The sequence below is a fragment of the Austrofundulus limnaeus genome, unplaced genomic scaffold, assembly GCF_001266775.1.
Source record: "Austrofundulus limnaeus strain Quisiro unplaced genomic scaffold, Austrofundulus_limnaeus-1.0 Scaffold64, whole genome shotgun sequence".
In the NCBI taxonomy this organism is placed as follows: Eukaryota; Metazoa; Chordata; class Actinopteri; order Cyprinodontiformes; family Rivulidae; genus Austrofundulus; species Austrofundulus limnaeus.
Window position 1 is genome coordinate 2,018,950 of NW_013952466.1, and position 15,341 is coordinate 2,034,290.

Consider the following 15,341-nt stretch of genomic DNA (forward strand, 5'->3'; position numbering starts at 1 on the left):
TATATATAATTTCTTGGTGACAAAAATTCATAATAACAGCAAAATAATTAATACTGAATAGGATTAAAGCCCCCCTTGAACAAAAACAATCTCTAAATCTAGGAATTTTCTCTGGAAGGCGTTTGCTGCCATCTGTGTTAGCGCGTGTGTGTGTGTGTGTGTGTGTGTGCGTGTGTGTGTGTTATTCAGATCCCGTGGCTGCTTAGTACAAGCTACGAATCAGAGCTGCTGTCTCAGGGAGCTGTTTTTATTAATGGGGCTTCGGGAATACCCAAGAGGCACTCACAGTAGTAGGAACACAGTGTCACACTCACAAACATGATGTAAACATAAAAACCTGTTCAATACATGCTTTTCAGTGAGGAAGAAAACATAAAGTAGATGTGTTTCCTCGGATGTAAAGCTTTGTCTGTGGTGAGCTGCGTCTTGAAACAGAAAAACAAGAACAACAGGACTACAGTTCCAAGAAAAAATACGCTGAGCCATATTTATTCAGTGTATTATGTCAGCTGAAAGTAAAGATGCAAATATAAGGAGGAGGTGGATGTTAAAGTTAGGATAAAGGGCTTTCACATTGTATAGAATAAGTATAATATCAAGTGGTTATCATAATCTTGATTTGTTTGATTTCTTGTTTATTCAGACTTGAATGAACTATTAGGCAGTTTATTAAAGGTGTTATTAAATACAATAAAAGTATGAGATCTGATGAGATTTGCAGCAAAGAAAAAGATTTATATAGGTATTTTAGATTTTGTAACCTGTTTTTTTTTTTTGTTTGTTTGTTTTGAAAACACATTTAATACATTACCTGTCATAGATTGTAGTTTGAACAAGCAGAGTTTGGAGAAATAAGGGTTTAGTCCAGGTCAGATTGACAAACTAATGGCTAGTTCAAGTGTGGGCTAATGTTGATTGCTGTCATCAAATTGAGTCTAATCTCAAAATTCCTTAGTGGTTCATGTGAATGTTATTAATAACAATAATAATAAAGAATTCTATTTATAGGGCAGGTTTTATATTGCATTATATCTTTGTTTACATGAACTTTTATGCTCATTTGCAAGCGTAAAAGCTGCAACATAAGGTAGCTGTAGCAATTCTGGTGATGTTTTGGTCTCATTTGGACTAGCCACCTGGTTAAAATTGATTTTGTTGTATCAATTTGAGGTTGTTTAAGGAACTACATGGCCTGGTCAAAAAACAAAGTCGCCACCTGGATTTAACTAAAAAATAGGTACGAGYCTCTGATTGGATAATTACTGCATGGGTAATCAGCACCAGATTTGTGGCATAAAGCATGTACGATGATCTACTACTATTTGCTCCTGTCTATCACACATATTACGTTACACCTCACACGTTTTCTCTTCCTTTCACCTTACAGTCATCATATTCTTATCTTCATTCTCACTATGAGTCATYCTCACTTTTGTGTGGCACCAAATTTTCTTTTCTTTCCTTCACTGACCGTGTTTTGGGTGCAAGTGTTTTCTTTTACTGTTGCTGTGAAATACCCCGCTTGATGTTTGAAGGAACATGGAAAAGAGAAACATTAAACAAGGGTTTTTGTTGAAGAAGAAGGGCAAGAGGGTAGGGCAGCAGGAATGAGGGAATGTGGTATGAGTTGAAAGGACAGAGAAGCTGTAAAGTGCTGGCAGGTGAGAGTTTGAAGCAGTGGTAGAATGAAAAAAAATCATTCATTCCTTTTTTCATTCAGAACCATGTCTTTTTTTTACTAAAAGAATTTGTCTTACATACGGGAACATTTAGCCAGAATGTGTGTTCATACATGTGTTTGTTGAAAAGTTTGCTAATGAAACAGCTTTGCGTCGTGCTACCAGAGTCACTGGCAGAGCACAAACACCAGTCCCTCTCGTATTTCTTTATGTCTTACCTCATTGCACAAAAACAGACACGCACACACACAGGAGTTGTGCATTCAGACACACACACCATTCATGATTTGATGTACCATTGATCACTCTCCAGATGCACGAATGTTTGCATCAGAATTTCAAAACCTTCAACGCAACTACATACACTCAAAAAAGTTTGAGAGGTCAATTTTGCCTCTTGCTCTACCAACAAAACATTCAAAAATGCAACTCTTTTTCCTCCCTGGTTGAACCACTTTTGACCAGAACAACAATCCATACCAAGTCATCCGTAAACCGTTGCCCAGAAATAACACCCCTACTTCGTAGAAAACAGCAGCATGTTTCCCACAAAAGCTCAAAAATGTTGGTTCTTGCTGGTTTGGATGCAGAAATCTTGTTCTGTTTTGGGGGAGGGAGCAAAAATGTACCTTGGAGGGAAACCGGAGAGGAAAATGTTGTGGATGGTGGTTGGGTTGTTTATATGGGATGATAKAGCATTGCCCTGGAGTCCCTCTGGGCCCATAATAGCTACGTGTTTGTGAAACAGCAGAAAGTGCGGAAGACGGCAGGGAGTATGGAAAGAAAAGGAAACAGAATTTAAAATAATGAATTCAACAAAGCCTTTGGTAGACTGTGGAGCTTAAAGGAAWATAAGACAAATGGGGAAAGCAGTCAAGTTAAAAAGCATTCATTCATATATTAAACATATAATGAACAAATTAAATCCAATAATATGCCTRTTTGTGTTCATTTTCCAGCATTTGTGTGCCTTTTATCATGTAGTTTCATAAGAGCCATATATTGGTGTCCTCTCAAGCAACCAGATGGCTGCGAAATGTGTTTGAGTGGGTGTATGTTGCACAGATGGACATGTACATGGATGTTACTGTTGGATCAAATTTCACAGGAATTTTGAATGTTTAAAAACTCCCTTAATTGAGGATACATCAGAGCAACCTTTAACCTTTTAAATTACATCCCTGATTACTAAATAAAATTAGTGCTGACATAAGTTTTTTAATAATGTAAACATATCATGATACACAACTGTAATAGTTTGGGTGTTTTAGGGTTATATGAAACATTATGATCACTTCCTAAATTTGGACTCTTTTGTGCTTTAAACTGAACTAAACTCATTTTATTTCAAAACACCTACACCTACTCTTGCAGGCATTCTATTCTCTGATACCTAATATTCTTACAAATATAATTTCAGGTATCTGTGGTTTGAATTGTGACAAAGTTGTTAGAATTGACTGAATCCTGAATGACCACTTCACAGCYCTAAATGCATATCAACACAATCATGTTTAGAGTCAGACCCCCACACAGACTTGAGTTTTGCAAACCTTAGATCTGTTAATTATCTACAGTAGTCTAGATTGTTTGTTGACACCAAACTGKTTTATTTGTTGAGTTGGGAGCATTTTCAGCCTGAATGATTCATCTGTCAAGAGTTATGTAGCTTAACAACGGTTTCTCTGAAAATGGTCAGGTACTAGACTAAAAATTTGTGAGAATGCAAAGGTTTTCAGAAAGTCTGGAAAACTTTAGACCACTTCAAGTGACAGCAAAAGCATCTGGCTGCTTAGAAGCCAAAGATAAGATGACTTAAGACTTTTGCACAGGACTGCAGCTCAAAGGGAAAAACCAGATCCATGCCATCCTGTTAATATAAACCTGACTGTCTTGCTCATCATTAAACATTGACTCACAGTGATGTAGCCAGTCAAGAAGACACACATCTATTTCACCATGTTGCTTAGTTTAATCTTTTTTAAACCCTGGAACTCAACACACATTTCGATTAATCTTATTTTTATTAGACGCAATACAGTTTTGTGATCATGTGGACAAACAACTATTGTCATATTGTGATAGCTGTAAGTTATTGAATTATAAAGCTTTATTTCTGTGTGGTTTACGGACCCGGCCACCTAATTTCTCAAAATAGCTYGCGTAGAGCCACAGTTTTGGACAGACAGACTGACCTTGATGTTCCAAGAGTTACACCAGTGTGTACATTTGCTGCAGTGAGATTGTAGAGTAGAAACAAATGTCCATCTGATAACTGTGTGTGCGTAAATATTGTCAATAGTTGGACAAGTTAGTCAAGGGTTATGTTGCCTTTTGGGCTCTTAATGTGCGGCTCTGTGTAATGAATGAAACACTTGATCATTAGTAAAGGCTGTCATGTGCACCAATTCCCCCACAATGAGCCTTTTGGGCTTACACAAGAAATCAGAGTTTATCAGCGTACACCAGCCAAAACACACACCCTTACAACCCATAATCTGCCACACAGAGGCTTTTTGTTTGTGTTGTTCATAATTAAAGAGATGCATGATTATAGAGCTCTGTCTGTCTTTTCTCTTTTATAAACACAACACAAAAGCTACAGCAGGGACAATGCTGACATCAGCGCTAASTATCACTTCACATAAATGTAAGCTTGTCTCAATTTTAAGGGAAAAGAAACAGTTCTTTTTGCTTTCTTTGTTTGTCTTGTYAACAAATCAATACTGATGATGACAGCAATAGTTTGGGGAATTGTTTCAAAAAGATTGCGTACACGTTACTCAGCAAAAAAATTTTTCTCTGTTCTGTGTTGTAGAATTCCATCCGGCACAACCTTTCCCTCCACAGTCGCTTCATCCGTGTCCAGAACGAGGGAACCGGAAAGAGCTCTTGGTGGATGATCAACCCCGAGGGAGGAAAGGGTGGCAAGGCTCCGCGCCGTCGCGCAGTCTCCATGGACAACAGCAACAAGTACACAAAGTCTGCCCGCGGCCGAGCGGCCAAGAAGAAGGCMGCCCTGCAGGCTGCCGCCGCCGCAGCCAGTGAGGGTGGTGGGGACAGCCCTTCAGGTACATCTAAGTGGCCCGGGAGTCCAACGTCACGCAGCAGTGAGGAGCTAGATGCCTGGACGGACTTCCGCTCCCGAACCAACTCGAACGCCAGCACACTTAGTGGTCGGCTCTCGCCCATTTTGGCCAACCCTGAGTTAGACGAGGTGCCTGATGATGAGCCRCCTCTTTCGCCCATGCTCTACTCCAGTCCTGGCAGGGCACTATCGCCTGGGAACCCCACAGGCAATGGAAAGACTGCTTCCTCTGATCTGCCCCGCCTGACCGATTTGGCAGAAACAATGAAGTTAACCAGTGGACTGACAGAAGATCTGATGGATGATCTGCTAGATAACATAAAACTTGCACCAACTACTGCTAGCCAGACCACACAGAATGGTTCCTCAGGGTTCAGTTTTGGGTCCAAACCAAATGGCGTAGGTTCACCTTCCTCTACGTCCCCTCAATCTTCCAACTCTTCCTCAAACGGTGGAAGTAATAATTACAGTAACTCCATCTTTGGCCCCCACACAACAGGCTCCTCTCTGCGTTCATCTCCCATGCAGACCATCCAGGAGAACAAGCCAACATCCTTCTCCACAATCAGCATGTCACGCTTTGGTGGCCAAATTCTACAAGACCTGCTCAACTCTGACTGTCACAACCACAGCGATGTAATGATGACCCAATCTGACCCGCTGATGTCACAGGCCAGTGCAGCCGCGGTCATGTCCCAGAATTCGCGCCGTAACGTCATGGTCCGCAATGATCCTGTAATGACCTTTGGGACCACTGGAGGACTTCAGAGTAGCCAAAGAGAGATGCTGCAAAGTAACAACCACAACCAGAGGTCTTTGAATGGAGACATGAACTTAGCCAACAAGGCTAACTCTCTGGCTAATGCCAAACAGCAGCTCCTACTGTCACCACTGGGAGGAAATGGGACTTCCTCCATGCAGATTGACCCCTCAATCTTTCTAAATGGCACAGTCAGCAGCAGTGGAGGATGTCAAGATCGCTTCCCCACAGATCTTGACCTGGACATGTTCAACGGCAGCCTGGAGTGTGACATGGACTCTATAATTAGGAATGACCTGATGGATGCGGATGGGCTAGATTTTAATTTTGAGTCTCTTGTCAACATGAACGGAGTTGACAATTTCGCAAATAACAAGCAGACCTCTCAAAGCTGGGTTCCTGGCTGAGAGGTGAGAAGMTGTACAGGTGTGTATGTCTCAGTGTTTATTTTTCATGGCAATAAAACATTTAGCATTTGAGCACATCTTGCATTTATGAATTGAGAATGTCGGCAACGAAAATTTACTCACCATTCCTGAAAGAAGTGCATTTTTTTTTACAATTAAACAATTGTAAAAGCAACAAGGTATGATATTTTTCAAGCAGTGTGAATATTATAATTTATCCCTCCCTATTTTATTGTTCTGTCTACAGGTCTGACCTATAAAGTGGAAGAAAAGATCAGACACACACACCATCCTTTTTGCCAAACCAGCCATCAGCACAACATAAAATCCAAACCCTGTGTTTACAGAAGCAGACTTCCTCTCATGAGCTTTACCTGCGCTCCCACACTGATGAACCGTGAACAATCTGACAGACTGGAGATGCTGCACATCAGCTCTTAAAGCCTCCCGTGAAAAAAAAAAAGAAACAAGTAAAAGCTATGTCAAACAATCACAGCAAACTTACATCTTGGAATTATGCAATTTTTTTTTCTTTTGACAGCTGGTTTCTTTATATCAGAAGCTTATCAGAAGGGACAAAACAAAGAAGTAAGAARAGCATGGTGCAGCTATTCCAGCAGAAGGCAAAAAAAAAAAAAAAACTCAAGCGCTGTAGTATAAATCTGATCCAGTTTCCTGAAATGTGTTACGTTGAGGATAAAAAAATCCCTCTGCTCTTAGTTATTTTAATTGTTCTGTGTTTTATTGGGGGCTTTCTGTTTTATTGTTATTGTTCTTCAGATCATAGCTGTCTGTACAAAGAGAAATGGTGTATTAGTAAAATGAACAGATGGAAGCAGAGGATCCTATTCACTTGCACACACTCATACAAACTAACTGACATTTTTGCAAAACCTCACAAACTTGGAAGTCAAAACAAAATTCTAATTTTAATGTCATGCACTTACTGTTTTGTTAGGCATTGCTTGAATTTAAAGTAACTACAACATGCCAAGGGTCATAATTATATTTAGCTTATTTCTGCATCCTTGTGTACATTAAAGCGTACACAAAGAAGGAGGAGGAAAACATCTAGTGTCTGTTTTAGTGGTTCTTTTTCTTTTTGTTTCTTTGCTTTGTTTTTAACGGTGAACTCTTTAAAGGTCGTTTATCACGGCATTTTATGTAGTCAAAATGAAAGCCTGTTTGCTAGCGTTGTGAACATTTCCACACCACTACAGGTGCTATATAAACAGTGTTAAATCCATCCCCGAGAGCAAGCCGTGTATTTTTTGCTTGATCAGTTTTTTTTTTACCTGCAGAAAGCCCAAAACTGCAGCCACAAGTGAGGTGGCGAGGTTGAAGACGGCAGTGGGAGCAGGGTTCTCTCTCTTTTTTTAGGCTCATTCCTCTCAAAGCCATTTGTTTCTTGGGTAAAACAATAAGCTATTTCTGTATATTGCCAAATTTACTTGAAACAGACAGTAGAATTTGCTGGCAGCCAAATCACACGTGCACACACACACAAAGAAAATCTAATAGCAGGGATCTGAGTAAAGCTCTTCTTGTCTAGCTTGTGGGGCTTGTTATGCATATACAGAATCACTTGGGGGGGGGGGGGACTTTGAAGCTTCCCATTTGAAATATTTACATTCAAATGGATTTACACAGTACATTTCTTGACAATAAAAACAAATATCTTGTGCTTGTGAACTTGTAACCTGTGAATTTTGGTCGTTGAGATGAAAAGAAGGAAGGAGGATTAACGTCAGGATTATTAAGTCACGCATGTCTGTTGTGTTTTTATATTTTATTTTTTTCATTTTGTTTGGGTTTTGCTGTCATAGCTATTTTTCTTCCTCTTGTTGGACTTGTGACACAGACACATCCCCTCACGGACACGCCTGGTGCTCCTGCAGGTGACTTCCTGTATCTCCTGACTTGTGTACGTGTTTTCTCTACCAAGTTGGTTTCAGCGGAATTCTTCTCACAAGGAAGTTTAATATCTCACGATGCATACAGCACAGCCGACTGTATGCATGTCTGTATTTATGCATTATGAATCGTGTGAAAATGCATATATACTCGCTGTTTGTCCTTATATACTCATGTTAGTACTTGACCCATGGATTTTTTGTGATACCTCTGTAGTTGAAGAATTATTGAACAAAGTTACGCGCCGGGTAGGTGGGAACACTGTTACCAGCGATTTAATTGTTGAACCAGATTTCTTTTATTGTTTGTTTGTTTGTTTGTTTGTTTTAATGGTCGTATGCACCATTGTTGTAGCATCTGGAAGCTCTGGTACCCCTTTACTTGTTTGGGGTAGTGACATGAAGTGTATTCCCTGCTGTGTATAATAGTGTACAGATTTGTGTATATCATTTTAAGGCCAAGGCAGAAGAGCGGGTGTGCATGGTTGGCTGGAATGAGCTACTGTGCCGTCTGAGGTTTAGTGCATGAATTAGCTGATATGYCCCTCAACCCAAAGTGGTTCCGTCCCATTACAGACGTTGTAATGTAGGGAGGACCAAATATTTTTTAGCACCCAAACACTCTTTGTTCCTTTTTTTAAAGCAAGATCAATGCTTACAAAGGAGCACTTGCACCATCTTGCTCGTTTAAAGCAATAGTTCAGWTTTGAAGTTGAGCTAGCAGCTAGTCCAAGTGTGGACTCAAACCTCCCCTCTCAAAACCCTCATAGCAGTTTTAGTGAGCGCCATTTTACAAACCTTTACATMACTGTTTATTTTGCATAACATAGGTATTCACGTATTTTTTAAAAAAAAATTCTCGCAAGGGCAATTAGCCGCAGCTAGCCGCCGCAGCTAGCCGCTGTAGCTAGCCGCCGCATCTGTTAGCTGTCCAGCCGTTAGCTAGTTCAATAAAGTCAGAATTAAACGCCATTTCTTGAAATTGAGGTCTTTTAAAAACCTGTCTACAGCAGGTAATATTTGCTCATACTTGAAAAGTTCTGAACTAYGACTTTAGGTTTAATATTACACGTGTTTCCATATGTGTAGACAGAGAAAAACCTTTTTATTTTACACAAACATCCGGGTGCTTTCAATGACCAGCAGTTTAAAACTTTGTAATCTTTGAAAAAGATGCTGGAACACCTCATTATGTCCTAAACCTGCAGAACACTATCATTTCTTTAGGCCAGGCATTTAAATTCATCCACACTGATTGTATTTACGATCAMTTCTTTAGTTATCTGTGAAGGACAAGGTGAATCCACGGGATAGTTGTGGTGTTTTGTATTTAAAGATAGGTTAATGACCCCTGAYAAACCGCTGGTTTCACTTGCACAGGAGTGTTCCTGACATTTTTTTATGTTCATGTAAAGTGTTTCAGCTCTAAGAGTCACAGCGATGCTTTTTTTCCCTCAACACCACTCAATGCTACTACCTTCATCCAAGCACAGCTGACCTCCCTTTACGCCCAACACACACACACAAAAACACACACACAGCACATCATGTACTGGCTTAAAGCTAAGAAAAAAGAAAGCATCAACATACCACTAGAAACCTTAATGACCTCTTGGACGTTTTGTATTCTGCTCTTGTTAAGAGTCCCAGGCCAGCTCCTTTTTCCATACACGCCTCTGAACTTTGCCCTTTATTAATCTTGCTTCTTCTCGACTCAATGTTAGTGGGTATTTTACCTGTGTATTCCATTTTGAATTGTAATCTAGTTTGTATAAGAAATGGTGCGCATGTAAATAAAGCTTGGTGAAGCTCCACACTTGTGTTCTTTCTTTTTTTTTAAGCTTTTGTAACTCAGGAACCAGAAGTGCTCAGATTTTGCAAAAATTGTTTTACTGTGTTGTCGTTGAACTAGCATACTATGCTGGTACTTCTCAAGAAAGTGTGTGTTCACGAACAGGCGTAACCTCACACTCCCTGCAGAACATTAATCCGCCTCTCTGTGTCAGTATGGTCGGATCCAAAGAGCAAAAGAACTTTATGTTCTTCTCAAGTTCCTGGAAGGCTTCTTGCACAATATTTGTTTTGTATGAGGCCGCCTTAAATAAGAACAGACGTACAGCTTCAGATACCTGACACTGGGCTGAGTATTATGTAAAGGCAAGTAGGAGGAAGGGCCAGTCAGAGACGGAGAGCAGAACGTATGAAATATTTCCCAGACTTCCAGACGAGTTATCTCTGACAGCATTACTCCCCTCCTCTTCTCGCATTTCCTAGAAAAAGCCAGCAGGCCACAAATTATGAGGTTATTAGAAACTCTTTTTGAGGAATTTTGTGACTGCAAGTTTAATGAAAATAAGAAAATCTCTTTCATCTTTGAAAGAAAACGTGCCTCCCTTGTGGTAAAGCAAGCCTGATCTTCTCCACAGCTGACTGAGTGATGAACCAGGTCGTGGAAAAACTAGTTGCCCTTAAGAGAYGAGATGATCAAAACTTCTCTTGTTACTTTTTCAGTAAAATGAGATGTGGTGCAAAACGAAGTAATTGAGATTCTTTATTGTAAATTTATAGGTATTTGTAACTTGCATGTTGATACTTCACTGGAAACTGCAGTGTCAGCACCGCTTCACTGATCACTACCGTTTATTGTATCACTGAGCTCAACAAAACTTGTTGGAAAAAAGCTACAAGTGTACAAATGCACACAATTCCTATTTAAATTTAGGTGTTTTCTGATTGTTTTAAGGAAACCTTGGTCAGCTGGATCAGATCTCATCTTTTAAAGGAATATTTCAGACACTTTGAATAGGGTTCTGTGGAAAAGTTATGAAATCTAATAAAATAATCCCMGTGTTCCATGTAAATGACTTTAATTTTTCACAAACTAAGACAAAGTTAATTCACAAAACTGTAGAAAAATACATTTGGTTAGGTTTGTTTGTTATTTACTTTTATTTATTTCAAACTTTATTCATTTCTTAAAAAACAAAATTAAATTCTATGTACAATAAAAAAGAAAATACAAATAAAATGAAATGAAAGGAGGCAGAGAAGAAAAAAATCTTATATCTGCCATTTTTTCCTCAAGTACAGTATAAATTTAAACAATAAGTAAGTACAATAAGTTTGCATGTGATATGAAGCTAGATATGTTCATACTAAGACCTAAACATATCTGCATAAAACAAATGTGAAGTTAAATGTTCCTGTTTTGTATTAAAGCATGGCATTTAAGATCCTAAATAAAGTGTATAAAGGAGCACAGTGAAAATATAGATATTTGGAATGTTTTTTCTGACAACTTGTCTAAGATTTGTTTGGAGTGAGTCTGACTGGGCAGGCAAGTCATTGTAGCTGCAAAAATCAACTAATCAAAAACTAAAAGCCATCTGTGTAACAAAAAAACAACAACTATATTTTCCCAGATTTKTTGTGATTAGCAGGTTTATATTTAGTCGCCCTGACCATATTGTGTCAAAAACGCAAGAGTCAAAGAAAATGAATCCACTACAAGCATGATAACTTAAGATTTATTGTTTTAAAACATGATTTCCTTTTTTAGTATGTATATTTAACCCAACTTTAGCAGTTATAAACAGTGAACTGTACTCATTACCAAACCAATATTGTGTTAGCTTTTTAAGGTTGGCCATTGTGGCCTTTTTCCATTGCTTGGTGAACATATCACATCTCAAACAAACACAAAGGTTTGCTGTTTGTATAAATGATAGAACCATTTAGTTTGCACAGTCATGTTTCAGGTTATGGTGGATTGAAAACCTCTAAACATGATTTAGGACAGAAAGAGCAACACAAAACTCAAAACCTGAAACCACACTCTGGTAGCAGTCAGCTGATTATCTTCATGACAGATTCTGGTCGGACTGCAGTCACACGTTTGTGTGAGGTTACTGATCACATTGTGTGTATCATTGTCCTTCTACTGTAGTTTACTGGGACTAAATGTGACTTTAAATTGCTCACTTTCAGTTTGCATTTAGATTAATAACAATTAGTTTCTTGGCTCGGCTTCTCGTCTGCCATGCCTAAATGACTCTTCGTTTGCTTCCACACCCATTTTAATTTGCCTCCACCATGCTCCAAAACTCATATTTTACCAATGATATCTACGTGGTACGGAAGCGTAGAGCTGTCATATGACATGAAATTATTTTTAAACTGGATCTCGTTATAACGAGAAAACTATCTCACAAAAATGAGAAAATATGTCATTATAACGACTAAAATATCTCGTTATAATAAGAAAACTATCTTGTAAAAATAAGAAAACTATCTTGTAAAAATAAGAAAACTATCTTGTTATATCAAGATAACCATCTCGTTATAACATGTTATGGTTTCTTCGGGTTTGTCACTTTCACAAAAGTTTATTGCCTGGATGGCGTGATGGAGAAAACGACTGAGCCACTATATGCCTTTTTACGAATAAGAAATCTGCAAGAACATATTTCTAGACTAAACAATGACAAAGTAAGTTCGTACTGAATAATGTTTTTGAAATAATAGCGTCTGAATTCAGATTAGAGAGTGCATATTGCTAAAGAAGTGCTACTAGCTGAAACGTGAGCACAAACTCAAATAATATGCGTTCTGTTCGTTTTTGTTTATATAGTGGTTCAGTAGTTTTCTCCATCACGCCATCCAGGCAATAAACTTCCCTGAAAGTGACAATCCAGAAGAAACCATAACACATTATAACGAGATGATTATCTTGATATAACAAGATAGTTTTCTCGTTTTTACTAGATAGTTTTCTCCTTATAACGAGATCCAGTTTAAAAATAATTTCATTCATGTGACAGCTCTGTGCTTCCATAATATGGTACAGGAAGCAGCTGAAACAAATGACCACTTCATGTTGAATAGGTGACCAAATATTCACAGACTTGGGGTAAAACATAAGTGCTGATACATTTTGTGTGCACGTGGATTGCGGCGTGATTAAATTACTCCCAGAGTCAGATTAGGGTGTAATTCTACCTAAGCAGGAGTAGTTTGGTTTCATTAGCTGGGCACCATGACTTTTCCCATCCAGAGGATTGTTTGGTTTTTCTTTTTGTGCTTATAATGTACAACCTGTTGAATCATGAGACAGAACAAAGAGGTTTAACATCCTCGAAGGTTATCAGCACCAACAGCTCTACGGTCCAGACATCAATCATGTAGGAGAATCAGAAAAAAAGAGCACTCTGTGGTAAAATCACCTGATTTCTTGACATATCATCGCGAGCTTGAATACACCAGTGAGCGCTGGTTCTATGGATGTCTTACACTCTAACAAGCCTTCTGAAAATCAAAAACAAACCTGGTGTTTGAAAATCTCTACAACCGGACACAAAAGAAATTTGTAGTATTTTTGCATAAAGTAATTTTATCACTTCCTCTGTAGAAACCTCAAATTAAAATTGTATTTGTGTGAGGGTTTCAAACATCACACACTGTAGAAAAAATAAAGACGAGCGATAAATACCTTATGGAAGCAGCACAATCCAAGATGGCCGACACAGTCAACTCACCATTACTAATGTAACAAATGGCTAACTAAGGCTATTTTACATATATTAAGCCAAAATTTGACTGAAGTTGTTTTAAATTTCCAATAATATTTTGAATGATATTTAGTTTAGTAAAATCTGGTTTATAAATCAGCCTTGTTTTTGTATAACTATGCAAAAAAAAAAAAACTACCTTATATTTGCTTGTAACAGTATTACAAAAATAATAAACTGTGCACAGTTTTCCTGTAAACACAGCACTTGCAAAAATAACGTAATTTTTAAATAAAATGACCACTGTGATAAGTTTTRATGCTTATTTGTCTGTTCCCTTATTTTATTAAAATTGCAAGATTAATTCTAACAACCTGAAAAACATCTCAGTGTCTAACTATCCTTAGTAAACACCTAATAATTATTTCTACCGCTGGAATTAGGAGGTAAGTACCAAACATGAGACAAGGACAGTGATTCAGGGTCAGGAATAGGTCTTTCATTGTTGTAAACCAGGTAGAGTCATTATGCAGTTCAGTGCTTTTGATGTCGGGGATTGTACAGCCAGGACTGTGAGTCATGGTTTCGTTTGTTGTGGCAGCTGCCAGGTCACAAGACCTGTTATCACCTGACAAAGGAACAAATCAAGATACAGCGTCTGAGATGAGTCAGTTGWGGCACTAAAATAGCACTTTAAAACTACGACACCACTCGCACCTCGCCTCAGAGAGAGGGAAGGTTTTAAGAAGTTGCAGATAATCAAAGCTCATCGAGTGACATCAGACTTTCACTAAAGTGGGTAAAGTCATTTAATAAAGAACGTGTCCGTGTATATTCATCTTCTGAAAGGCTGGTTGAGCGTGCTGACATTAAACTCAAAAATTACTGAATTAGTTTCGAGTTTGTGTTGGATTTCCTAAACTTCCCAACTTTCTACAAATGGACGTAGTACTATTGCTCGAACTATTACATCAAGAATGGTTAAAAAGAAAATAAACCCACRTTGATACAAAATGTTTTAGGCATATTTGCCACCATAAAGTATCTCTTAATTCTCATGACCTTTAAGTAGACTGTTTTTCAAATCCCGGTTGAATCAACAATGGACAGTTTTCTGCTCCACCTTAAATTGTGTCCAGTTGTGTAACAGAGCGGTTTGATGTGGTTAGACTGCACAACCAGTAAGGTATACTTAAACCATAAAAATGACTTATATATTAGTTCCTTAGCAATTCACACAAACAAAGCAGAGACAACTATCCAGCCGCATTGGAGGCTGAGGAGTCATTGTGGCTTTTGGATTCCCCTCAGCATTATTCATAATTACAGGCTGGCAACAGGTTTCGCCTGACACGAAAACAAAACCAACTCAAATCAATTCATTAGAAGACACGCATATGAGGCCTTCCACAATTTTTTATTTTTCTTTTTTTCCCATCAGCTACAGTAACACGCAAACATTTTAAACCGTCCCTGATTTCATTACAGAATTTTATTTCCAGACTTTTTCAAAGTCTTTTAAAGTGATCCGTGTCAACAGGCTTTTAAAAGCTTCTTTTTCAGTGTACTGTGTGCTTTAAAGAATTGGAACGCGAACAACAACAAATAAAGTCAGGCTTCCCTTAGCAAAATGTAGTATATGCAAGTATCCATTAAGCATACTAATGTTAAACTATAAAATAAGACTATACTTCCAGTTTACTTTCTATGTACTTATCTGAGATATACTTAACCAAGTTCATCTTACACTATACTTGGCTTGTACTAAAAGTTTAAGTATACTTAGTCTACACTTAGGATTAAATTTTGGGCCAAGATAAACTTTAGTACTACACTTTTCACACAGACTGGTTTATTTTTTTGTATATTTCAAGATTAAACTAAAAGTATTTTGGGAAAAAAAAGGGGCATATATAAGATTTTTTCCATCTCTCTGCCGCCTTTTATTTCATTTTATTAGTGATTTTGATATATACAATATATATAC

The 15,341-nt window shown here is 38.1% G+C and overlaps 1 protein-coding gene across 1 annotated transcript in view; it reads left to right on the forward strand.

Moving 5' to 3' along the window:
* foxo3b (forkhead box O3b) overlaps positions 1-9,661 on the forward strand; it is a 45,596-nt gene extending 35,935 nt beyond the window's left edge. Inside the window, exons 3-4 of the mRNA XM_014010008.1 lie at positions 4,498-5,953; positions 6,182-9,661. Of these exons, the coding sequence (XP_013865462.1) occupies positions 4,498-5,934 (1,437 nt within the window). The 3' untranslated portion in view covers positions 5,935-5,953; positions 6,182-9,661. The remainder of the gene's footprint in view (positions 1-4,497; positions 5,954-6,181) is intronic.
* Positions 9,662-15,341: the final 5,680 nt, after the last annotated feature.